Genomic DNA, 20,227 nt, shown 5'->3' with positions numbered 1-20,227 from the left:
CTTATGTTGCTAAAAACCACACAAGAAACTTAGATCTAAATGAAAGGTTTTTAGCTGTCTCAGTCCAAATAAAGACTGCCAAACCCCATTTAGCATTTAAGAAAACAAACATCCAAATTTCTTTCACTGAAGATAAGAAGTGATGGGATGTGACAAATTACAAGTGTGCTGAGCAGTTCAACAAATAAATACCAGCAAGCTACAACAGCTAAAGGTTTCTATCTGCTCTCACCTGTGGGACCTCATTGGACTGATTCTCATTAAAAACCACAGGAGAATATTCTGATGTTACATTAAGCTCTCAGTCTTTTATAAATAACCTCTCAGTCTATTACAAATAAAATCATTTCACACACATTAAGTGAAAATTCAGATCCTGTCCAATAGGTTAAGAAGGAGTAATCTCCCAGTAATTCTTTTCAAAATACAAGTTTTACATTTTTGAATGAAACATAAGATTTCCCTTTTAGTTCTAGTCAGTTCTACTCCGGGCTGATGACAGCAGACACCTCAGTTCCTCACTGCTACCAAAAATCTCCTTGATTATTCCAGCTCTATTCCTCAGGGTGAGGTGAACAGGACCTGCTTACCAGCACACATTCTCTGCCTAGCCTTTCAAGTACAAAAGCTGCTCTTCTTCCACCTTTCACAGCAGTTGCAGCACAGATGACGAATGTTTCTTCACTCACTACCTCACAGAAGAACATGAAGATGTTTCACAGTATGGGTCTGCATATCCTGTGTGATCTTTTCAAAAGCGTTTTCAAACAAGCATACAACAGAACTGCAGAAGTAATTTCACTGACTAGTATAGCACAGTAAGGGCTGTAACATCAGAAAAGCATTAGCTGGTGTTTTTATACAAATAGGATTTTAATTCAGTCCACGTGATTTCTGCACAACAGAAAGGTGTCATACAGAAAAAGGAAGTGCTCCACACAAAGTTCCTGATGCCTAATGCTTCAGGAAGTCAACAATTTTTTTGAGAAGATGACTATGTAAGGTATTGTTATAGACGTTATTATCCTGGTTTGGATCAGTCTCCATTATATACAACTCTCCTGCATGGACATCCTCAAAGTCAGCACTAAAGTTCTCAGGATTAAACCGAACCCATACAGTATATCTGTAGTCAATTGTACGCATGGAATAGCCCATGATTCTGATCTCTTTTAGCTTTGGCTTATCAGAGTTCCACTGTGGAATGTCTGCAGGCCGGGGATATTGGCTGAACGCAACAGATTCTTCCTTATAACACCTGTTAGTGTCATCACAGCCATCCTCCTTCTTCTTCTGTGCCTTCTGTTCAGAAGACTTAAAATACCGGACAATGCTTGCCCCCTCAGTGCACAGTGCAACATGCAGCGAAGTCCCTGGGCACGCAGGAGGAACCTGGAGGCCAGCAAGTTCAGCAAGCGTTGAAAAGAGAGACACAAGCTCTACCATTTTGTTGCTTCGTCCTAGAAGAAACACCAAAGTACATACTATTGAACATGAGGAGTTGACTGACATTGGTACATATTTGGAACTTACTCTCATCATTAAATTGATATTTTATTGCAAATGCTCTGTACTAGATTTGTGGGGTAACATAATAAAGGCAATCAAGGTGTGGCAGTTTGCTCTGAGGATGCTAGGCTATGAATTTATGATGTATCTTAACGAGAAGAAATTTTTGCACTTACAGCTCTCAAATGTGCAAACTCTTCAAGACAATGATATTCATTACTTTGAGAAAAAAACTTCAGAAAGACAAAGCAAATTCCAGTGTCGATTGTTTAACATGACTGCTTTTGTCAAAACAGTTCCTAATGCAATAGTGCTACACAGAGAACGTTTACTTACTACTGTTTCAAAGCAGCTGCCACTACAAAAGGGAGATCGAGTATTGTTTTATTCTTGTGTAGTATAGATGCCTATATTACCTGCTGTGTTAATGCAGGCATCTACTGCTAAGGTATACCTAACCATAGTAAAAGTTTGTGCCCCAACACGGGACATTCCCTTCATCATTTTCTTCCCTATTAGTACAGAAGCACACTCAGTGACACTGAGGAGCTGCCTACGTGTGAAGCATCACTGCACCATCACTTGTCTTTTAAATACATTCAGCGAAAACAAACAAAGCCAAAAATTTACCTTGAGGTACCACGCCTAAAATATGGCTAAAGGGATCAAGGTAGGGGAAGACTCTCCCTCCTTGACCAGCAGAGGAAGTCGTCATTCCCGGTACATAAAACATCAGCGGCACTCGGGTAGCGACATCAAAATTGCTGTATTTTGCCCATTCACCATGTTCTCCCAGGGACCATCCTAGATGACAGAGTGTAATTGAGAACAGATACGGATTTGTAATTTAGAAGTAATTTCTTTTTCACTGTAAAGTGACTTTGGCTGCTGAGGCCATTAGTCTTATCAAGGTTATTTTAAAATGCAAATAACCAATCTATGTTTAAACATAAGAAGATTTTCCTAATATGAAAACTATTTCAACAGCCATGTCAATCTCGCAACTTGATACTCTCATATCAAAGAAACAATTACACCTGTCCCTCTTTCCACTTCCCTAGATTAGAATTAGGAAATGAGTATTAAGACAGCATAAAAGAGGAGCTGGGGTTAGTCACTGCACCTGCAAGAATCTCCACATTCAATCCACAAAGCACTAGTTTAAGATTTGTGCAGCTGTCAGCTCTCCAATGCTCCTGTTACACGATAACTGAAGATCCCTTGGAGCCAAGACTGCTATCTATGCCAGACTGCCATATCAGGATGTTACCCTGAAGGAAGCAACAGAGGTCAAATCTCTTTAGCTTTCCTCTTCCAAGAGGAAGAGGTACCAACAAGGCTTTCTTCCAGGGCAGACTGATTGCTAACTTCACTATTTGCACCTTTTTTTGTCTCACTTTGCTACCATGGTACTGGAAACAACACTTGTTTATAGTTAACCACAGCAAGAAAAGAAGAAGAAAAAAAAAGAATGAAGGAAAAAGAAGGAAATGAAGGAAATTTGGTCTACAGACTGAATGGCAGAGCGGCAAGTCAGCAGGTACATCTAGAGCAGCTTTTGTACAGAAAGTATTAATTCTCTTACTCTGCAACTCACGAGGGCTTGTTTACACAAACTTACTCACAAAAGGCAACCCAAATTAATCAAACATGTGACTTTAAACTGTTTTAGTTAAGTCATATCCTGTTTTAAGTCAGCTAAGCCACTCCCCAGTTAAGAGGGCTACGGGAAGATTATCTTAATGAATATTATAACATTGAAGCAATTACAAGCTTGAGGTCTTTTTCCCATAATTCAAAGACCCCAAGTATGAGGGGGGAAAACAAATTGCTATCAGGTTAGATGCTTTGCTAGCAGCAATGACAAGTGCAAAAAAAAGAAAAAAAAAAAAAGAACCAAAAAACACATTCTAGCAGTTAATGAGAAAGCTTGTCGCCCACTGTAGCAGATGGCCTTTACAAATTGCAGAGGGGGTGAAGTGGTGGCAATCCTTCAGCAGCACTCTTCCCAGCAGGAGTCACTCCTTGGGGTAGGAGGTGGGAATGCAGTAAGCTCAGCCCAGTGTTCTAGCAGACAGCCTCATTACCCTCTCATCTCCATTACTCACAGCAAACCCTCAATCTGATTAAAGACAGAGGTGCCTGCAGAGGAACAGAACCACAGCCACAGAGCTCTGTGTCAGTCCATTAAGCAGGAACGGACTAGCCAGATATACAAGGTACGGCAGCTCTTCTGTACATTATAAAAACATGCACCTGATTAATATGCCAGCACTGTGTTGCACAATTAAGAATTTATTAGTGGTGAGCTGGAGGAAGATTTAAACACTTACCATGATCAGCAGTAAAAACTACTATAGTGCTATTTGAGAGTCCTACATCATCCAAAGCATTCAAGAGCAGGCCGACCTGCATATCCAGGTAAGAAACTGCTGCATAGTAGCTCTGACGAATCAGCCTCTGCAAGTTAAGAACACAGGAGAAGGAAAAAGAGCTGAATGCCTCAGAACATCTAAAAGCAGCCTATTGCTCCCTTACATCTGAATAAGTTATGGAAGTTTGACTCCACTGTATTGACAGCTTACCTGGAATTCATCTGGAAGTGGTCCATAAGGGAAACTAACATTTAATGCTTTCACATCATCCCTCTGTCTGATATCCATCCAGGGGTTGTATGCCACAGGAGGTAGTTTCTCAGGCACCCAGGGATCTGGGGCTAATGTGATGTTTTCCAGGGGGTACAACTTCAGAAATTCCTTTGCAATGCAAGCACACAAAGATTGTCCTCATCTCTAAGGTCTACTGTAAAACTGCATTGCAAAGCATTAACCATTTCTCCTGGCATGACCCTTTCTTAATATTCTTACAGTTAGTTTACAAGGCTTCACCCACCCCCAAGTGCAAAAAGGTAATATGGCTATGTTAGTCCCAACCAATTCCCAAAAAATTCCAAGTTAGTACCTGGTGTTGTTCCTTTCAGTACAGTCTCCTGAGTCTCAAAGCCACACTGAAATATAAAGCCCTGCTACCTCTGATATGGGTAGGATTTTCGCTGCTGGTTCATATGGAGAAGCGAGAAGGCCTTACTATGTCAAGCTCCATCAAGACCAACAGTATCTCCATGCGATAACTGTCACACTATTAAATAGGTAGATGTCCAAATTTTGGCTGATTGGTCACAACTCTCTCATTAAACATCTTGAAATTCAACACAGACAGCTGCTGAAATTACACTAGGTAAAGGCTGTTTTTCAGTTTTCTTTCCAGAAACAATAATAATAAAGCATCTGTACAACAGTTTTGATAAGAAAAACACCTTTCTAGATTCGTTTCACCAGAGGCTTCAGGTTCCTCACCTGTGGATACCTCAAAGGGATATGTGGCTTATGGTAACCAACAGCCAGGAAGAATTTTTGCTTCTTGGTTTTCATAACATTCAGTAAGCGCATGGCCTCCTCAGTGCTTTGAATATCAGGCAGAGTACCACCAGGCATTTCTGTCACATCTACTGGGCACACCAAGTTAGCATAAAGTCTTCCATCTTTTCCCCTGCAGGTCTTTAAAAAAAAAAAAATTAAGTAATTTAACTTCTGTACAAGCAAAGAGGTAATATTCTGTTCTATAATTATCAAATAAGTTCATTTCTCTACCCTTTTGCCAATAAATGGTTCTGCAGATTGTACATAAAAATGAATTTCACAACTTCTACGGACACGGAAGGCACCAACTACCTTGATGACTGAGGCAGAAAGTTTCAGGGGCTGATGAATGCACAAAACACATAGCAATTTTCAAGTCTAAGGAAAAGCAGAATCTTCTCTAAAGCTGGCCAAAAGATGAAAAGTAGTCACATAGAAAAATACACAGCTTCTATAATGAATAAAGACTCTGACCTATTAACAAGAAGGTACAACTTGGTTACACCATACACATGCATTTTCGATTCCTCTGATCCCAAAGAAAGCTGCCTGAAAGCTACTACTGACTCATTAATTTCTGGGTAAGTGCCAGCCATTTATAGTCAGTGAGGAAAGATAAATTAGCCTAAATGGCTGCCAAGAAAAGGTGGCCTCAGCAGGTTGCTTGGGAGAGCTGTTAAATGAACATAAAGAGAAGTATGTCACAGATGCAAATGCTGTTGTTAAACCCGGTATTTTTCAGCAGTAAATGCAAGAACAAAGTGTCACCAAGGCTGCCTGTAGCCTCATGGCTGGATCTCCTAGCCCTGCAATTTATAGACTCCAGCACACAATGTTATTGCAGTATGTGCATAAGTGTAAAATAGATTCTTTCAGGCCATGCTTAAAAGTAACAAACACCCTAGAGAATCAAATCAAAGTTCTAGATTATGTAACGTTTATTTCAATTATGAGTTCCCTCCCTGGCTCAGCTCTGTATCAAATTGATATAAATTCACCAAGCCTACGAAAATGTTTTGTAACTGAATAGAGCAAGACTAGTATGAAAGCGGGCAACTGCACTTTTCATATAAAGGATTTCCTGACCTAGACACATGGTTGAGATCACTTTATCTTGAATTCATCTTTACATGTCAGTGACATTACCAAATCCTAAATACTTAAATTCAGAATGGGCTCATGAATTAATGTGACACACCCTAGCACAGAGTACAGACCTCCCTTGGAAGAGTTAGCAACAGTATCAAACTGGAACAGTTATTTCCCTGTCCAATGTTACAGACTCAAAAGCCAGACTACAGGCTTATGCTGGACACAAAGAATTTGGTTATACCTGAAAACCAATCTTTGTTAGCATCCCAGAAATCACCCTTACCTTATCATTTTCATATTTTTCAGTAGAAGGATGAAAGGGTGGAATGGACCAGCTGTATGGATAGTCATCACTGTAATTGGATGAAACCCCTGAAAAGGGTAAAGACATAAAACGTGTTCTAGTAATTCACTAAACCAGGAAGCTCCAATACAAACTTGAATTGTTTTCAAAATACAGGTGTATTTGTAATTCTGCATTCTAAGTGTAGAAACACTTCAAATGGTCTTTGACAATTCAGAAAACAAAGAAAATACACAAGAAATAAAAATCAAAAAGTGTAAGAGAGGCAATTTTCCCTGAAATACACCTGTTATGGAGGAAATACACTTAAGCTCTTCAAAGAACCTTACTTAAGGAGCAGAAAAAACATCTAATAATGTTATTATAACATCTAATAATGACTAATAATACATACATCCCTAATCAGATTTATCGTCAACTGAACATCTGTATATCCACACAAGTTGAGCTCAGGGGCAAAGATTTACCAGAAAGAGAATCACCTAAGTATTATGGTTTTTTTCATCTCAGTAGTGTTATTGCTTTTTAACTGAAGAACCAATTTCCTATTTAACCAATAATATCAGCCATACAGTCTATATCTCCTGATCCAGACAGCCCAGTGTGAAACACGAAATGCGTGTATGTGAAACTAAGACAATGAGGCTGTTCACCTTTAGTACACACCTAATTTAGAGACATGTTTTGAAAATAGCAAACATTTGTTCCCACAACCCTTGGACAGTACGTGAAAATATGTACTAGATAATATTCATCTAATAAATCTTGAGGCATTAGAGATGAATGTAAGATTGTCCTTAAATGATAATCTATAACTGTCATACAGTCTGTCCCATGATTATGATTTATGTTGTCTATATAGATAAGACTCATGTCATTCATACACACATGTTCTCTAAAACAGAATTCATATATACAGAGCATGTTGTGCAGATGACAACTCAAACCTTACCAGGATGAAAAACTTTCCCCACAGACATGGTCATGTAGCCATTCTCTTTGAAATACTGGGGCACCGTGGAATAGTTTCCTGCATGCACTCTCCAGTAGGAGTAGAAGTCATAGAGGCGGGTAGTATCAGGTCTGCGTCCAGTCAGGAATGACACTCTACTTGGTGCACACACAGCTTGCTGAGGAGAGAGCCAGGCAAAAGGAGAATCCATTCTGAATGTAAAACAAAGCACACCTAGCAACTGCAACCTACCAACTTCGGCATGGCTGGGCAAAACATCCAAGGGCTCAGAACTGCAGTGAAAGTGTTCCATATCACTTCAAGCTGGGCTGAACAGCATCCTCATTGGGAACACAAATTCCCAACCGGAAAATTTTATCAAGATACACATTTACCTACTCATCCTTATCCTGATAACCAATTCCTAGACACTAAAGGTTCATATATTACATTTCAGCATAACCATTCTTTTCTAATAGAATCACTTAAGTAATTAAGGTTAATAAATACTTTTTTTTCCAAGGGTCTGCCTAAAACCTACTGTTATAACACCAGTATGCATTCTGCAGAGGGAAAACATTTTCAGTTAAGTTTTTTATCTCACCTGTGCATACGCATTGCTGAACACAATACTTTGAGAAGCAAGTTGATCAATGTTCGGAGATTTCACAAGTTTATCTCCATAACAACCCAAAACAGGACGCAGGTCGTCCACAACTATAAACAGGACATTCATGCCATCTAAGAGAAAAACAGAATAAGGATACACTAACTTGAGCTCCAGCAAGTAAAGGCTACTTTATGAAGATTTAATACACTCCAGAAGTTTTCTAGAAAATTTAACCTGGAAGTATACTTAAGAGAAATAAAAAAAAAATTAAGTCAGCAAGAACATCTAATACCTTTATAAGGAAATGTAAATACTGGGATTTGATCCTTCAACACAGAGGAATTCAAAGGTTCCCTTTTCATTTGGCCTAGGCAGAATGATGGTATTTTCACTTCCCTTTTTTATAGAATCATAGAACCAGTAAGGTTGGAAAAGACCGCTAAGATCATCTTGTCCAATCATCAACCCATCCCCACCATGTCCCTCAGTGCTCCAACTCCACAGTTCTTTAATGCCTCGAAGGACAGTGACTCCACCACCTCCCCAGGCAGCCTGTGCCAGTGCCTCATGCTCTTCCTAACATCCAACCTGAACCTCCCCTTGTGCAACTCGAAGCCATCACCTCTAGTCCTATTGCTGTTAGCCGGGAAAAGCAGATGACCTCCACCTCGCCACAACCTCCTTTCAGGGAGCCGTGGAGAGCAACAAGGTCTCCCCTGAGCTTCCTCTGCTCCGGACTGACCCATCCCAGCTCCTCAGCCACTCCCCATCACACTTGTGCTCCAGTCCCCTCACAGCCCTGCTGCCCATCTCTGGACACACTCCAGGGCCTCCATGTCTGTATTGCAGTGAGGGGCCCAACACCGCACGCAGCTCTGGGATGTGGCCTCACCCATGCTGGACACAGAGGGATGATCATGCCCCACTCCTGCTGGCCACACTACCACTGACACAAGGCAGGGTGCTGTTGTTGGCTTTCTTGCCCACCCTGCTTCCCTCCACAGCATTTTCTTCGTTACCTCCAGTTTTGCACAGAAAAAAAAAAAGCTGCAAAGTCTTTTACAGTTCTACCTCCTTTTGAACTTTACAGCCTACATACAAGCTAAGGCCAAAGGAGGTTTGTTAAGCCACAGGTAAATCTCAGACACCATCGTTAGACAAACCTGCTCCAAAAAGAGAAAAAAGCTACTGAATATGACGAATATGTTTTTAAATACCCTCTGAAAGTAGCACGCTATATTTCAGCTCCAACACAACAGAAAGCACCGACAGCCAGCAGCCCCCCGAGCCCCTCAGGAGCCGGTGCCGAGAGGGAGGGAGGGAGCCCAGCCCCGCAGCACGGCGCCCAGCCCCGAGCTCGGCTCCTCACGCCGCGGCCCGGCCCGGCGGGAGCTCTCCCTTTCCGCTGCCGGGAAGTCCGAGCCCCACCCAGGCCCCGCCGCACCTCCGGGTCCCGCCGCCCTGCGAGTGCGGAGCCTGGGGACCGCTGCTGCCACAGAGGAGAGCACGAAAGCCGCGCACGAGGCCACCAGCATGCAGAATAAGACGCGGACTCCGACCGCCATCTCGCAGGGCCGCGGGGCCGGCGAGCGGAGCACCGCGCCGGGGCGGGGCCAGGGGCGGGCCGTCCCGGCGGGGCTCTAACCCGCGGGTCAGACACTGCGCTGTTCTCTCGCATGATGGCGCCGTCGCCCCGCGCACAGCCGCACTGCGTCCTCACGGCCCGGGTGCGGTTCCCGGCGGGAGCGCTCGGGGCGGCGGGCGGCCGGGAGGGGGCGGCGGGAAGAGGAGCAGGTTGGCTCAGCGGGAGGGATGCGGCGCCGTTACAGTCAGTCAAGGGCAGCGGGCGGGTTAGTGTTCTTAGCACCAGTTAGTCCTACCGGGAGTCTCTAGGCATATACTGCAACAATACTCAGGAAAGCTGAGCGTTTTTCCCTCTCCACAGCATTAAAATATCCAGGAAGAACAAACTCCATTAAAAGCTCTGAAACTCTGCATGGTTTCTGTTTCGAATAGTGGAAGAGGGAACGGATTTATTGCTGGTATTCCTGAATGACATAAACTTGGGGTTGACCGTACAAATGCTTCCCATTTGCAACTGTAAGGTTATCGAAGAGCAATATGGCAGCTCAGAAAAGAATTACAGAAGAGTTAAAAGACCATGGCTATGTGTTCTTAAACACTTAACAAGCAGGTAGAGTGATTAAATTAAAAAAAAAAATACCAATAGCATACACCAAGTTTTCACTCACCGGCATGAGAACACTGCTGTGGTGATGCTAACGAAGATGGCACATATTGTATTTATTTTCTTTTTCAGAAGTGTCAGGTGCTCCTTTGACTACAAATGGCAGATCAGCAGTGAAACAGACTGGCAAATATCTATGCTTATAGGATCAGGCTATTAAAAATAAAATTAGGGGAAAAGCCTCTAGTACAGAAAACCAATGCAAAAAAAGTTAGAAGGAAAAAGTTTTTTAGAGTGAGGGTGGTGAGGCACTGGCACAGGCTGCCCACAGAGGTGGTGGGTGCTCCATCCCTGCAGACACCCAAGGTCAGGCTGGACGGGACTCTGAGCAGCCGGCAGAGCTGTGGGTGGCCCTGTTCAGTGCAGTGGAGTGAGACCAGATGGCCTTTAAAGGTCCCTTCCAACTCTAAGGATTCTATGATTCTAATAATGTAATCTGCAATGGAATCTATAATTTTATTCTTTATGTGCCTCGGGACTGTTTCGGTGGCTCTTTTTTATGAAAATTAGAATGTTGCCAGCATGGTTTCTGAGAGACAAATGATCTAATTCATTACTTTTTTTTCTGTGTGCTGAGGACAAGCATTTGGAAATAAAATCAATAGCTGAGCAGAAGTTCAAATATAACTAAGTCCACCCCACTGGGTAGTTAAGTAATCTTGCTGTACCCTGGGCACTGCCAGGGCAGTAGATTTGTCAGGTGTAATTAATTCATAGCAGGTCCAATGCATAAGCAGCAAAAAGCACATGAAAAACCCTCAGTACTTTCTCAAGGTATTGGACATACTGTGCATGTACACATGTAGAACACTCTTCAAGAGTCTGTCTTGCTGGGTTTGTGGGATCTCCTTCACACATGTGGAATGGATGGCTTGCACAATACCTCCAATACATGCAAGACACGGCAAAATTAACGCCAGTATGCAAGTTCTCTATACATGTACAAGTGATACACCCCATCTATATCAGAATTTAGTATTTTCACGTTTGTAAACAATACTGAATACCTTATAGTTTCCTATAACCAGTTTCCTTTGCCAACTCATTAGGAGAATGGGCTAGGGAATAACCTGTTTCTCTGTTCTATGAATACGCATTCCCAAACCCTGAACTACGCTATGGATGGGCTTATCATAAACTTTTGATCTCACCAGGGAGGATTAGCTAAAGTGGTCTGTCACAATCCTGTTCTATAGGATGCGTAGCTGAAAAACCCCATGTGTTATATATTAGTATGCACATACACATTCAATCACATGAACTTTCTCTAAAATAATTACAGTAATGTGTACTTTTATTCCTTTCTAGAGACATTAGAAATGCCTGAACTACATCAGGAATGCTGTTACTACAAATTCAGTTACTACAAAGCACATGGCATGCAACCAACTCATTCAGTTAATTTGATTACATATTTTGGAATCAATTTTGTGTGTAAGCATATCTCACAGGTATCAGCATCTCTCCTAGCAAAGGTGAGCTGCTAGGAATATTGAATAGTCTCCCTAAGTGAGACTTCTCATCTTCATTTGGAGACTTTTCATGGAAAAAGCCAAGGAATTTCTCTGCTATTGTACACACATTTAATTACCATAAAACTTGCCTCTCTCAAATGCAAATGTGTTAAGTGGCACTTGATAAGGATTTCCTGGTTTGCCTAGTACACACATTTAGCAATCATCTCAAGTTCAGTCCACTAGAGAACAAATTGCACAGAAATTCTTTTCAAAGAGCATGCAAGCTTGATACTAAAAAGTGAGCTGGGACGATGCCAAGTGAATTATTGCAGGCACTGAAATCAGAGCCCTAATAGTATGTCTATGACAAACTGGTCCCACAGCTCAGATGTCCACTCCACCCTGGATGTAAGGTCATCTGAGCTGCCTGTGATTCAGGTCCTGAACTAACACCACTGTATTAGCTGTGATGAGTCAGGAGAGTAAAGAAAGGGTAAACCTAAACCTTGCATGAGCTAGAGACAACACTCCTCCTTAGCCATTCTACTAGAAATTCCTGCCAAGTCAGCCAAGATCTTCCACCTACTGCCACCACTGCTGAGTATCAAATCTGGCACAGCCTAACAGTATGCTGAGACATACACTGAGGGTCTGGAGGTCTGCAGTAGTGCTTGCACAAATATTAACAACATAGATGAGGTCACCATCACAACAGCTGAATATCTTAAAATCAACCAGCTTCTGTGACAGACCCAAGTTAAGACACAGTAAAAAATTAGCACAGCAATATTTTAGCAGCAAAAAATCCCATTAATGCAACTCTGTAAGAAATGGCTGTACTATCAGACCCACAGCAGATCTTATAAGGTACTGCTTTCGTGTCCAGGGATACCTTCCAGAAAAAATTCCACGTGCACATTTCTTGTTTGGAGGAGGATTTCCTCAGTTTTATTTGGAAATTGCATTTCTTTAGTGTTCAGATTTCTTGAGCCAAAACCCAAAAAGATAACTAATGGTGACAATGCAGCATCTAAGGAATAGGCTTGTAAAGAAATACATGCAAGTATCAGAGGAATAACATTACTTTGCCATACAAAGTATGTGATCACTATGGTTTTCTCTTTGGTTTTACCTGTGCAGTAAAATGACTTTGATCCTCTTGCTGGATGGCGGGCAGCAACATGCCAAGGGTTAACTACCAAAACGGGAATCAAAACACACTTTAAGACTTACAGGTTTTCATATTCTTCCTTTCCTCTTAAGAGGACGACAGAAAGTGCTTTTATGACAAAGTCAATATGGTCAGGAAAAATAATATATCCTAGGTGTGGATGTCTTGGCTCTGCACATCTGTATCCTGTCCTTGCACATGGTCCCCACTGAATTCATAAAAAGTTGTATTTGGCTCATACAGTATCTCCAAATCCATATTAAATTCATTAGCAAGTCTAAGGGATTTGTTTCTGTATCGCTCAGGAAGTCATTCTAAGAAAGCAGGTTTCCATAAACAAATGGTTGGGTACTATGATCATTTCACTCAAACTCTGAGCTACACTATTTTCAATGAATCAACATAACTAACATATATGGAATATTGATTATTTTTCATTTCTCATGCATTATAGAAAGTATTCGACTAATCAAGAAGCTTCGGACTGGCAGAAGTCACTTATCTCTACAGTGATTTTTAAAAAGCAGTGTTTTCCTTTTTGTTTTATGTACTAATCAACTTTATTTCTGTACAAGTTGATAAATAGCAAATGAGAAAGAGGCCTGGTAAAATTACTAATGCATGCATTAATATCTGCAGCCTTCTCTAGCATATACGGTGAGGACGTGAAATCCAACAGCAGACATGGAGCTGCCTGAACCACTGAGACATAAAGTTGACATCTCTAAGTAATATCTTTATTTCTGAAAGATGTCACAGCTCTACTTCCAAAACCAAATCAAATGTCCTTTAAGTTTTTTGTGAACCTTAGCACCCAAGGGTAGGCCAAAAACACTGTATCAAACACATCAGCATAACTTTGTTACAACTCTTATAATAAATGATAAAATAGGATCGTCGGCAACCACACTGCAGCATAGCCCTTGAGAAATAACGTCTGTGCCCACAGGCATTGACACGGGCAGTTGCTCAAGTTACACAGTGAGTACAAGAAAGAGAGAGAAGCCCGTATAAATGTCATGTAGTGCTACTGAATTCTTTAATGAGGGACTGATCTGTGATTTAAACATTTACAAACTTGTTCATTTGCTGTTCTGGATTTAAAAAATTTTGGTGGCTTGGATGATATTCTCAGTGTAACTACAAAATACAGTTGTTACAAAAATCTGACCTCTATTTGTTGCTAACAGTGAAAGCAAACCAACCCTCAGCACAGCTGCCGCAAAGCGGAGGGAATAAGCTCTTCAGTATTCGGGTACTGCTAACAGGGATCTCCAGCTCTGTTAAGCAACTCTGTTTCAAACATTAAAACCTTACAATTAGCGACTTATGACAAATACATGACTACTTCACTTAGACTAAGGTGATGTTTTGTATAGCGTTTTTCTGCTTACAAAACATAGGAGAGGCGATTCCCGTAAAGATAAGGATCCTGCTTTCCATGTATGCACTGTGTCATGAGGGGGAAAGCAGGGGGTATGAGTGGAGTTCTGTAATAAGGTAAAACTAAAAATTGCTTAAAGTTAGGATAAAGCCTTTTGAAAATGAGCAAGGACTTACTGCTGTATGATTTTTTTAATGACACTTGTTATTATGCTTGATAATACACTACAGTAGTAAGAACAACATAGATGTAGAAAACATAAAAGGTAATAATGTATTTTGACAAAAACAAATTCTTCCTTTCTCTATTATTTCCTTTCTTCACAGCTCACCAGAGAAAACAGGTCTGTGAGGCAGAAAATTCAGAACTACAAGGAGATTTTTTTGCTCACTGCTGCTGTAGACATTTCATACAGTACTCTGAGTTCTCTGCCTACACAATAGCTGAGTGGGTCTGTTACTACCCCAGAAGTTTCCAAATTCTGACTCACAAGGCTCTACACACTGATCTCCAGCTACCCATGAGTAATACTCTTTCATATGCTAAAATAGGTTTACACTTCCAGAAGCATCCTACCAACAAGCCAGTTATGACCTCAGTAAACAACAAGCTCTGCAGCAGGTTTTCTAATCCATCAGAAGAAAAATTCTTGCAAATCTTGTTTCTCCAACCATCACTCACCCAATACAATACCTAACAGGTCAAGGTACAATCAATAGAATGTTCCAAAGTTGATGCTATCCTTAGTACAGCTGCAGAATTGAACAGCTTGTGTCTGGTAACTAAAAGAATGAGTCGGCATTTCATTCTGTTGTTAGTATGAATGGAGACAAAACTCCAAGATTATTTCTTTGTCTAACCTGCATCCACTCTCGACCATAACAGCACTGCTGTCAGCAGTACTGGATCCCAAATGCCCTATGCTGAGTGTACTCAGTACTCTTAAACATGATTCTTAAGATAACTAGTCCTTTCTGTATCATTCTGGATACCAACCATCCCCTTTTAGTCAATGAGAAGGTGTTTTGCAAGAGCTGTTCAGTGAGTAGGCCTTTGTCCAGTAATTTGGCAATGCTATTCTATGAAGGCTCAGGTGAAAACAATAAATGTATTTAAGTGTATATTTGTGAAATAATATATTTTATCACTATTTGCTTCAACAACTTTCATATGGGTCATGTTAAGTGACAAAAATGAAAAACAAAACAGAAAAAAAACAAGCAACCTTTACTTTGAAATATTCTAGCAGCAATAAGTTTGGAAAACAGGTTTGCTGGAAGAAGGTAATGGGAGTCTGTCTTGGGACCGGTGTTCTTCAACTTTTTTTTCAATGACACAGACAGTGGGATCGAGTGCACCCTCAGCAAGTTTGCTGATGACACCAAGCTGAGTGGTGCAGCTGACACAATAGAAGGAAGGGGTGTCATCCAGAGGGACCTGGACAGGCTTGAAAAGTGGGCACATGAGAGCTTAATGAGATTCAAAAAGGCCAAGTGCAGGTTGTTGCTTGTGGTGTGGGCAATGCCAAATAGAGTACAGAGTGGGAGAAGAACTCCTTGAGAGCAGCCCTGCCAAGAAGGACTTGGGGTTCCTGGTGGACAAAAAGCTGCACATGAGCCAGCAGTGTGCGCTAGCAGCCCAGAAGGCCAACAGTGTCCTGGGCTGCATCAGCAGAGGGGTGACAGTGGGCAGGGAGGGGATTGTCCCCCTCTGGTCTGCTCTCATGAGGCCCCATCTGCAATGCTGTGTCCAGGCCTGGGGCCCCAGCACAAGAAGGATGTGGGGCTATTGGAGCGAGTCCAGAAGAGGGCCACAAAGATGCTCAGAGGACTGGAGCACCTCTTCAGTGAAGAAAGGATGATGGAGCTGGGCTTGTTCACCCTGGAGAAGAGAAGGCTCTGAGAAGACATCATTGCGGCCTTCCAGTACTTGAGGGGAACTTATAAACAGTAGGGACAGTGACATTTTTACACAGTTACATAGTGATAGGACAAGGGGGGACAGTTTTAAACTAAAAGAGAGAAGATTTAGAATAGATATTGAGAAAAAATTCCTTACTCAAAGGGCAGTGAGGCCCTGGCACTGCTGCCCAGAGCTGTGGGTGCCCATCCCCGAGGTGCCCAAGGCCGGGCTGGGTGGGCCCTGGGCAGCCTGAGCTGGGGGGAGGCAGCCAACCCATAGCAGGGAGTTGGGATTTAATGATCTTTAAGGTCCCTTCCAAACTAAGCCAATCCATGATTCTATGATTTTATTTCTTCCCAAAGTAAATTTATATGATTTTTCATTCAAACATACTGCAAATCAATTCTCTTTTCTATTTGTATAAGAACATTTCTGTTTCAAATGTGTTTTTGTAATGATAAACATGAAAAAACCACACTAAAATTACCAATGAAATGTGATCCTTTACTATTTAAGAAAAAAATACTTTCTTTAATTCTAGTCATAAAATAAAGCACTGCAGGGTTACAAATCTGCACTGATGTTAGGTGTGTTTAGAATTTGGGTGACTACTGCTTTTGGCAATTACAGAAGAACAAAGTGTGAGCTTATAGAAAAATATGAAAATCAGAGTGCTAACTTGTGCTAACTTGAGAAGCCCAAGTTCAATATTGATTGAAAAAACAAAACTCTGCAAGGCATGTGACAGGAATATCAATGAACAAATCACATACAGTGGCACTGTTCAAAAAGCTGTCAAACTAAGCAAAAATCAATTCTAGTTTCTAGATCTATTTAATTTTAGTTAATGTAGAAAGTCTCATCCAAATACACACTACTCAAATTAAAGAAATCTAAACCCAGGTCAGATTGACCTGTGTTCTCCAGTTAATACAGAACAGACCTTACCTTGGTTCTGTTAGAGTCAATAACGATGCCATCACCACTGATTTTTGCCAGAGCCATACTGGGCTGCCACTTCAGTGCCCATAAAGCAGCTTTGGAGGTAGTTTATCAGGTACTGTGTACGTAGATTTCCAATGCTGTAGAGACCTGAAAAATTATTTGTTACAGTAGTTCTGCCAAAAATTAGAAATGCAAGTAGAGAAAACCACACAGCTTCTATGACAACTGAGATGTCTCTGAAAGTATGCATAATTCCAGTCACCCATTACACTGATAGCAGGAATTACTCATGGTACCCACAGCACTGATTTGATGTGAGCAGAGGGCCTAGATGGCTTGCACATTGTTCTTACTCTTTTAAAGTCAGTAGCATTGCCCTGTGTCTCCTTGTGCATATGATAGCAGAAATAGAGATAATTCAGTTTTCTGTTTGTTGGAGCTTTCTGAAACAGCCTTTGCATCTGGGAGCTAAATATCTCCTAGTTGGCCTCTTCCTGAAGATGTCACTTCTTTCTTCTTTCAGAATATGACCACTGAGAAATTTTTGGAAGGTTAAGAGTTCAGCTGGTCCAAGTAGCCTCATATCAGGCACTGGATGCTATGCATGGATATTAAGAATATTGCCAGGACAAATGGTGATCTGATCCACCATCAAAGCCTAATAAAGTTAAGAAGGCCTCGAAGGAAACATTACGCTGAATAAATCACCATTACTGTGAGACTGATAGTTCTTATTTCAGAGGAAGGATCCAACACCTGCTTTTCCATCTTTGCTTCAAAAACTCCTGAATGCTGTGGAAGGGAAAGGAGTGACATAGAGTTGCACCAAATGTGAGTAACTTGTAAGCTGTTGGTGAGGCAGGAGAAAGACCGCATGAGCAAAGTGGGATGGAGCATAGATTGCCTAAATTAACCTTCTCTCAACAGGAAGACAGGTCATGAATGAGCAAAACAGATTAAGATGAAAAAAGTAGAGTATCTATAATTAAAGTAGATACATCTTTTGCAGATGATTTCAAAACACTGCATCAAATCCTGTTTTGGCCAAAGAGCTGCACAATACATTTTCTAGCATCACACTGGCGGAATAGTTTATGAAATCCATAGGCTTTTGGTGTATAATTTTCTTCAAATTCCAATCCCAATTGACATTAATATAAACAGCAACTTGCTGAAGTAATACTTCACAAGTCAGTAAGTTTCAGGCTGCAGGACAGTCATTTAGGGGCACATTCAATATATAAAATTAAAATTATTTAAAGCCTTTGCCCTTAAACTAATTTGCCAAATAAAACATGGACAGTATTCTCACAGAAATTATTTCAAACTTCAGTTTCAGAAGGCCTTCATTCCAAAACTAAGAAGTTGCATGTAATGCCAATGACAATCACATCAGTGTAGGTATTACATCGTTACTGTTTTTAACTGTGCAAAATTACAGGCTGGCCTAAAGATTTTCTAAAAGATTGACAGAGATGCTCTTTGCCAATTACGAGTCAGTCTCCACTCTGTGAACAAATGTTAACAGTGAGGCCTGCAGTAAAATCAACAGAATTTCAAATCGGGATTTTCGAGCCCAGAGGTTTGTCTTTTTGTAAACAATTTACTGTTCCGTCACAGACCAGGAATAATGATCCTGGAAACAGGTCATGGCTATGCTGTCATCCACATAAATGAATTATTACTGAACTACTACCCTCACTTTAAATGTTACTGTATTCCAGTAACCTAATAGTGACACTTGGAGACATCTGAAAAGCAAACAGGACACGTGAATTGTCAGGTATGTTAGGCAGGAGTCAAGGCTGTTATAAACAGAAAAGCAAGCTTGACAAATTAGAAGATTGATTGAGTTTATTTTCCATCACTTCACTTTGTTCAGCCAAGAACAGGCAACCTTCTGAGTTACGGTTTTTATACAGAACACAACTACAAGTAGACGGCTTATGGAAGAAGTAACGGCTCTGATTATAAAGCAGACATTATGTGATGCTTTCTTGAGCTAATGTGAAGTACTGGGAATATGAAAAGAAAACGAAATGTCTGTTTGGTCTCCAACATAAACCATCTCAGGGGACTCAATTCCTAGTGCTCAGGATACAACCAGCAGCAGACAGAAATCTGATAATGTGCTTTGTTTATCCCCTCCCTCTACTTACTGTTCCCTCACCCCCAACACACGCACAAACACACTCCTTAAAATAAAATGCAAATTCAAGAGAAATGTAATTCTAGAAGTTCAGACGTATTGGCTGTTCTTTGCTGCCTACCCCTTCTCCACATCACCCTCACAGTATTTGGCCACAGCAATCAAGAAAGCTGAGACCACCAAATCACCAATCAAGAAAGACATTAAAATCCTCATTGCCACGTTATTTGACCAAAAATTTAGCCTGAGCTTTCCTGATATAATATCTTCTGTGGAGGTTGGCTCCCATATTTCCTACATTTTACTGATTTTTATGGCTAGGTAACACTTTTGCCCTGGGGTTTCTGGAAGCAGATAAGCAGCAGAGTTGGTGTTTGTATGGAGATCAGTAACACCAGGCTCCATGGTACCCATTTTATTTTTGACTAATGATGGTGAACCAAATTATTTGACTGCTTCCCATTAAAAACAGCAAGACTACCCAAAAGGAAAACTGGGTATCAAAACATCTTTATATTGGTGCATACGGGGCTTCTCAAGTTCCTTTTGCAAAACAGCATCTTGAATGGCTAAAAGGTTTTATTAGTTCACAGTAGAGTTGTTGCATGGATGACACAGCACTGGCATTATTACTGCTACATTGCAGTGCCCAGTGAATGCATATGGACAAAAATATATGTTTATTAACACTTAGCATGCATGAATCACTTTTCCACTGCAATCGCAGCACGTTTTCTTAGCCACCACAGCTTTCTGCCTTACATTTAATTTAAACTTGCTGACAAAGGAGCCTGTCTCAGCCGTTAGTTTCTCTGTATCATTTTAATCTGTAAAACACAGCCTATTGTACTGATCAATATTAGAGCTTTATTGTGAGCATAAATGAATATGAGCTTGTAGAGTTCTTTAGAAATGATGACACACTGAAGAATTCAAGAACAACTTATATCTTAACAGTTCAATATTACCAAAATATTTGTGTTTTCTGCACATTTACCTTAAGTAGAGGGATCCAACATGAAGTAATTATTCTTCTTTCCACAAGCGCTCAGGGCTTGCCCACCTTCAGGAACAAACTGTCATAG

The 20,227-nt window shown here is 41.0% G+C and overlaps 1 protein-coding gene across 2 annotated transcripts; it reads right to left on the bottom strand.

Moving 5' to 3' along the window:
- IDS (iduronate 2-sulfatase) lies at positions 284-9,513 on the bottom strand. Of its 2 annotated transcripts, none has more exons than XM_021406370.1 (9): positions 9,331-9,513; positions 7,881-8,017; positions 7,277-7,454; positions 6,304-6,392; positions 4,866-5,066; positions 4,095-4,265; positions 3,843-3,969; positions 2,140-2,313; positions 284-1,460 (listed from the first exon to the last, which is right to left on the bottom strand). In XM_021406370.1, exons 1-9 carry the CDS (start codon positions 9,449-9,451, stop codon positions 955-957), a joined length of 1,704 nt encoding a protein of 567 aa, XP_021262045.1. In that variant the 5' UTR covers positions 9,452-9,513; the 3' UTR covers positions 284-954. The 2 variants fall into 2 exon arrangements, with proteins under 2 accessions (XP_021262045.1, XP_021262046.1); XM_021406371.1 differs by lacking the exon at positions 9,331-9,513 and adding an exon at positions 9,104-9,316.

This window comes from Numida meleagris, chromosome 8, assembly GCF_002078875.1.
Source record: "Numida meleagris isolate 19003 breed g44 Domestic line chromosome 8, NumMel1.0, whole genome shotgun sequence".
Lineage (NCBI taxonomy): Eukaryota > Metazoa > Chordata > Aves > Galliformes > Numididae > Numida > Numida meleagris.
The sequence above is the reverse complement of the archived record's forward strand: the minus strand, read 5'-3'. Positions and strand labels throughout refer to the sequence as shown.

Coding starts and splice junctions, on each gene's coding strand:
- IDS (XM_021406370.1), bottom strand. CDS start 9,451: ATGGCGGTCGGAGTCCGCGTCTTATTCTGCATGCTGGTGGCCTCGTGC. Junction 5,067..6,303: donor AAAAATATGAAAATGATAAG/GTAAGGGTGATT, acceptor TTTTTTTTAAAG/ACCTGCAGGGGAAAAGATGG. Junction 2,314..3,842: donor AGTTTTTACTGCTGATCATG/GTAAGTGTTTAA, acceptor TCTGTCATCTAG/GATGGTCCCTGGGAGAACAT.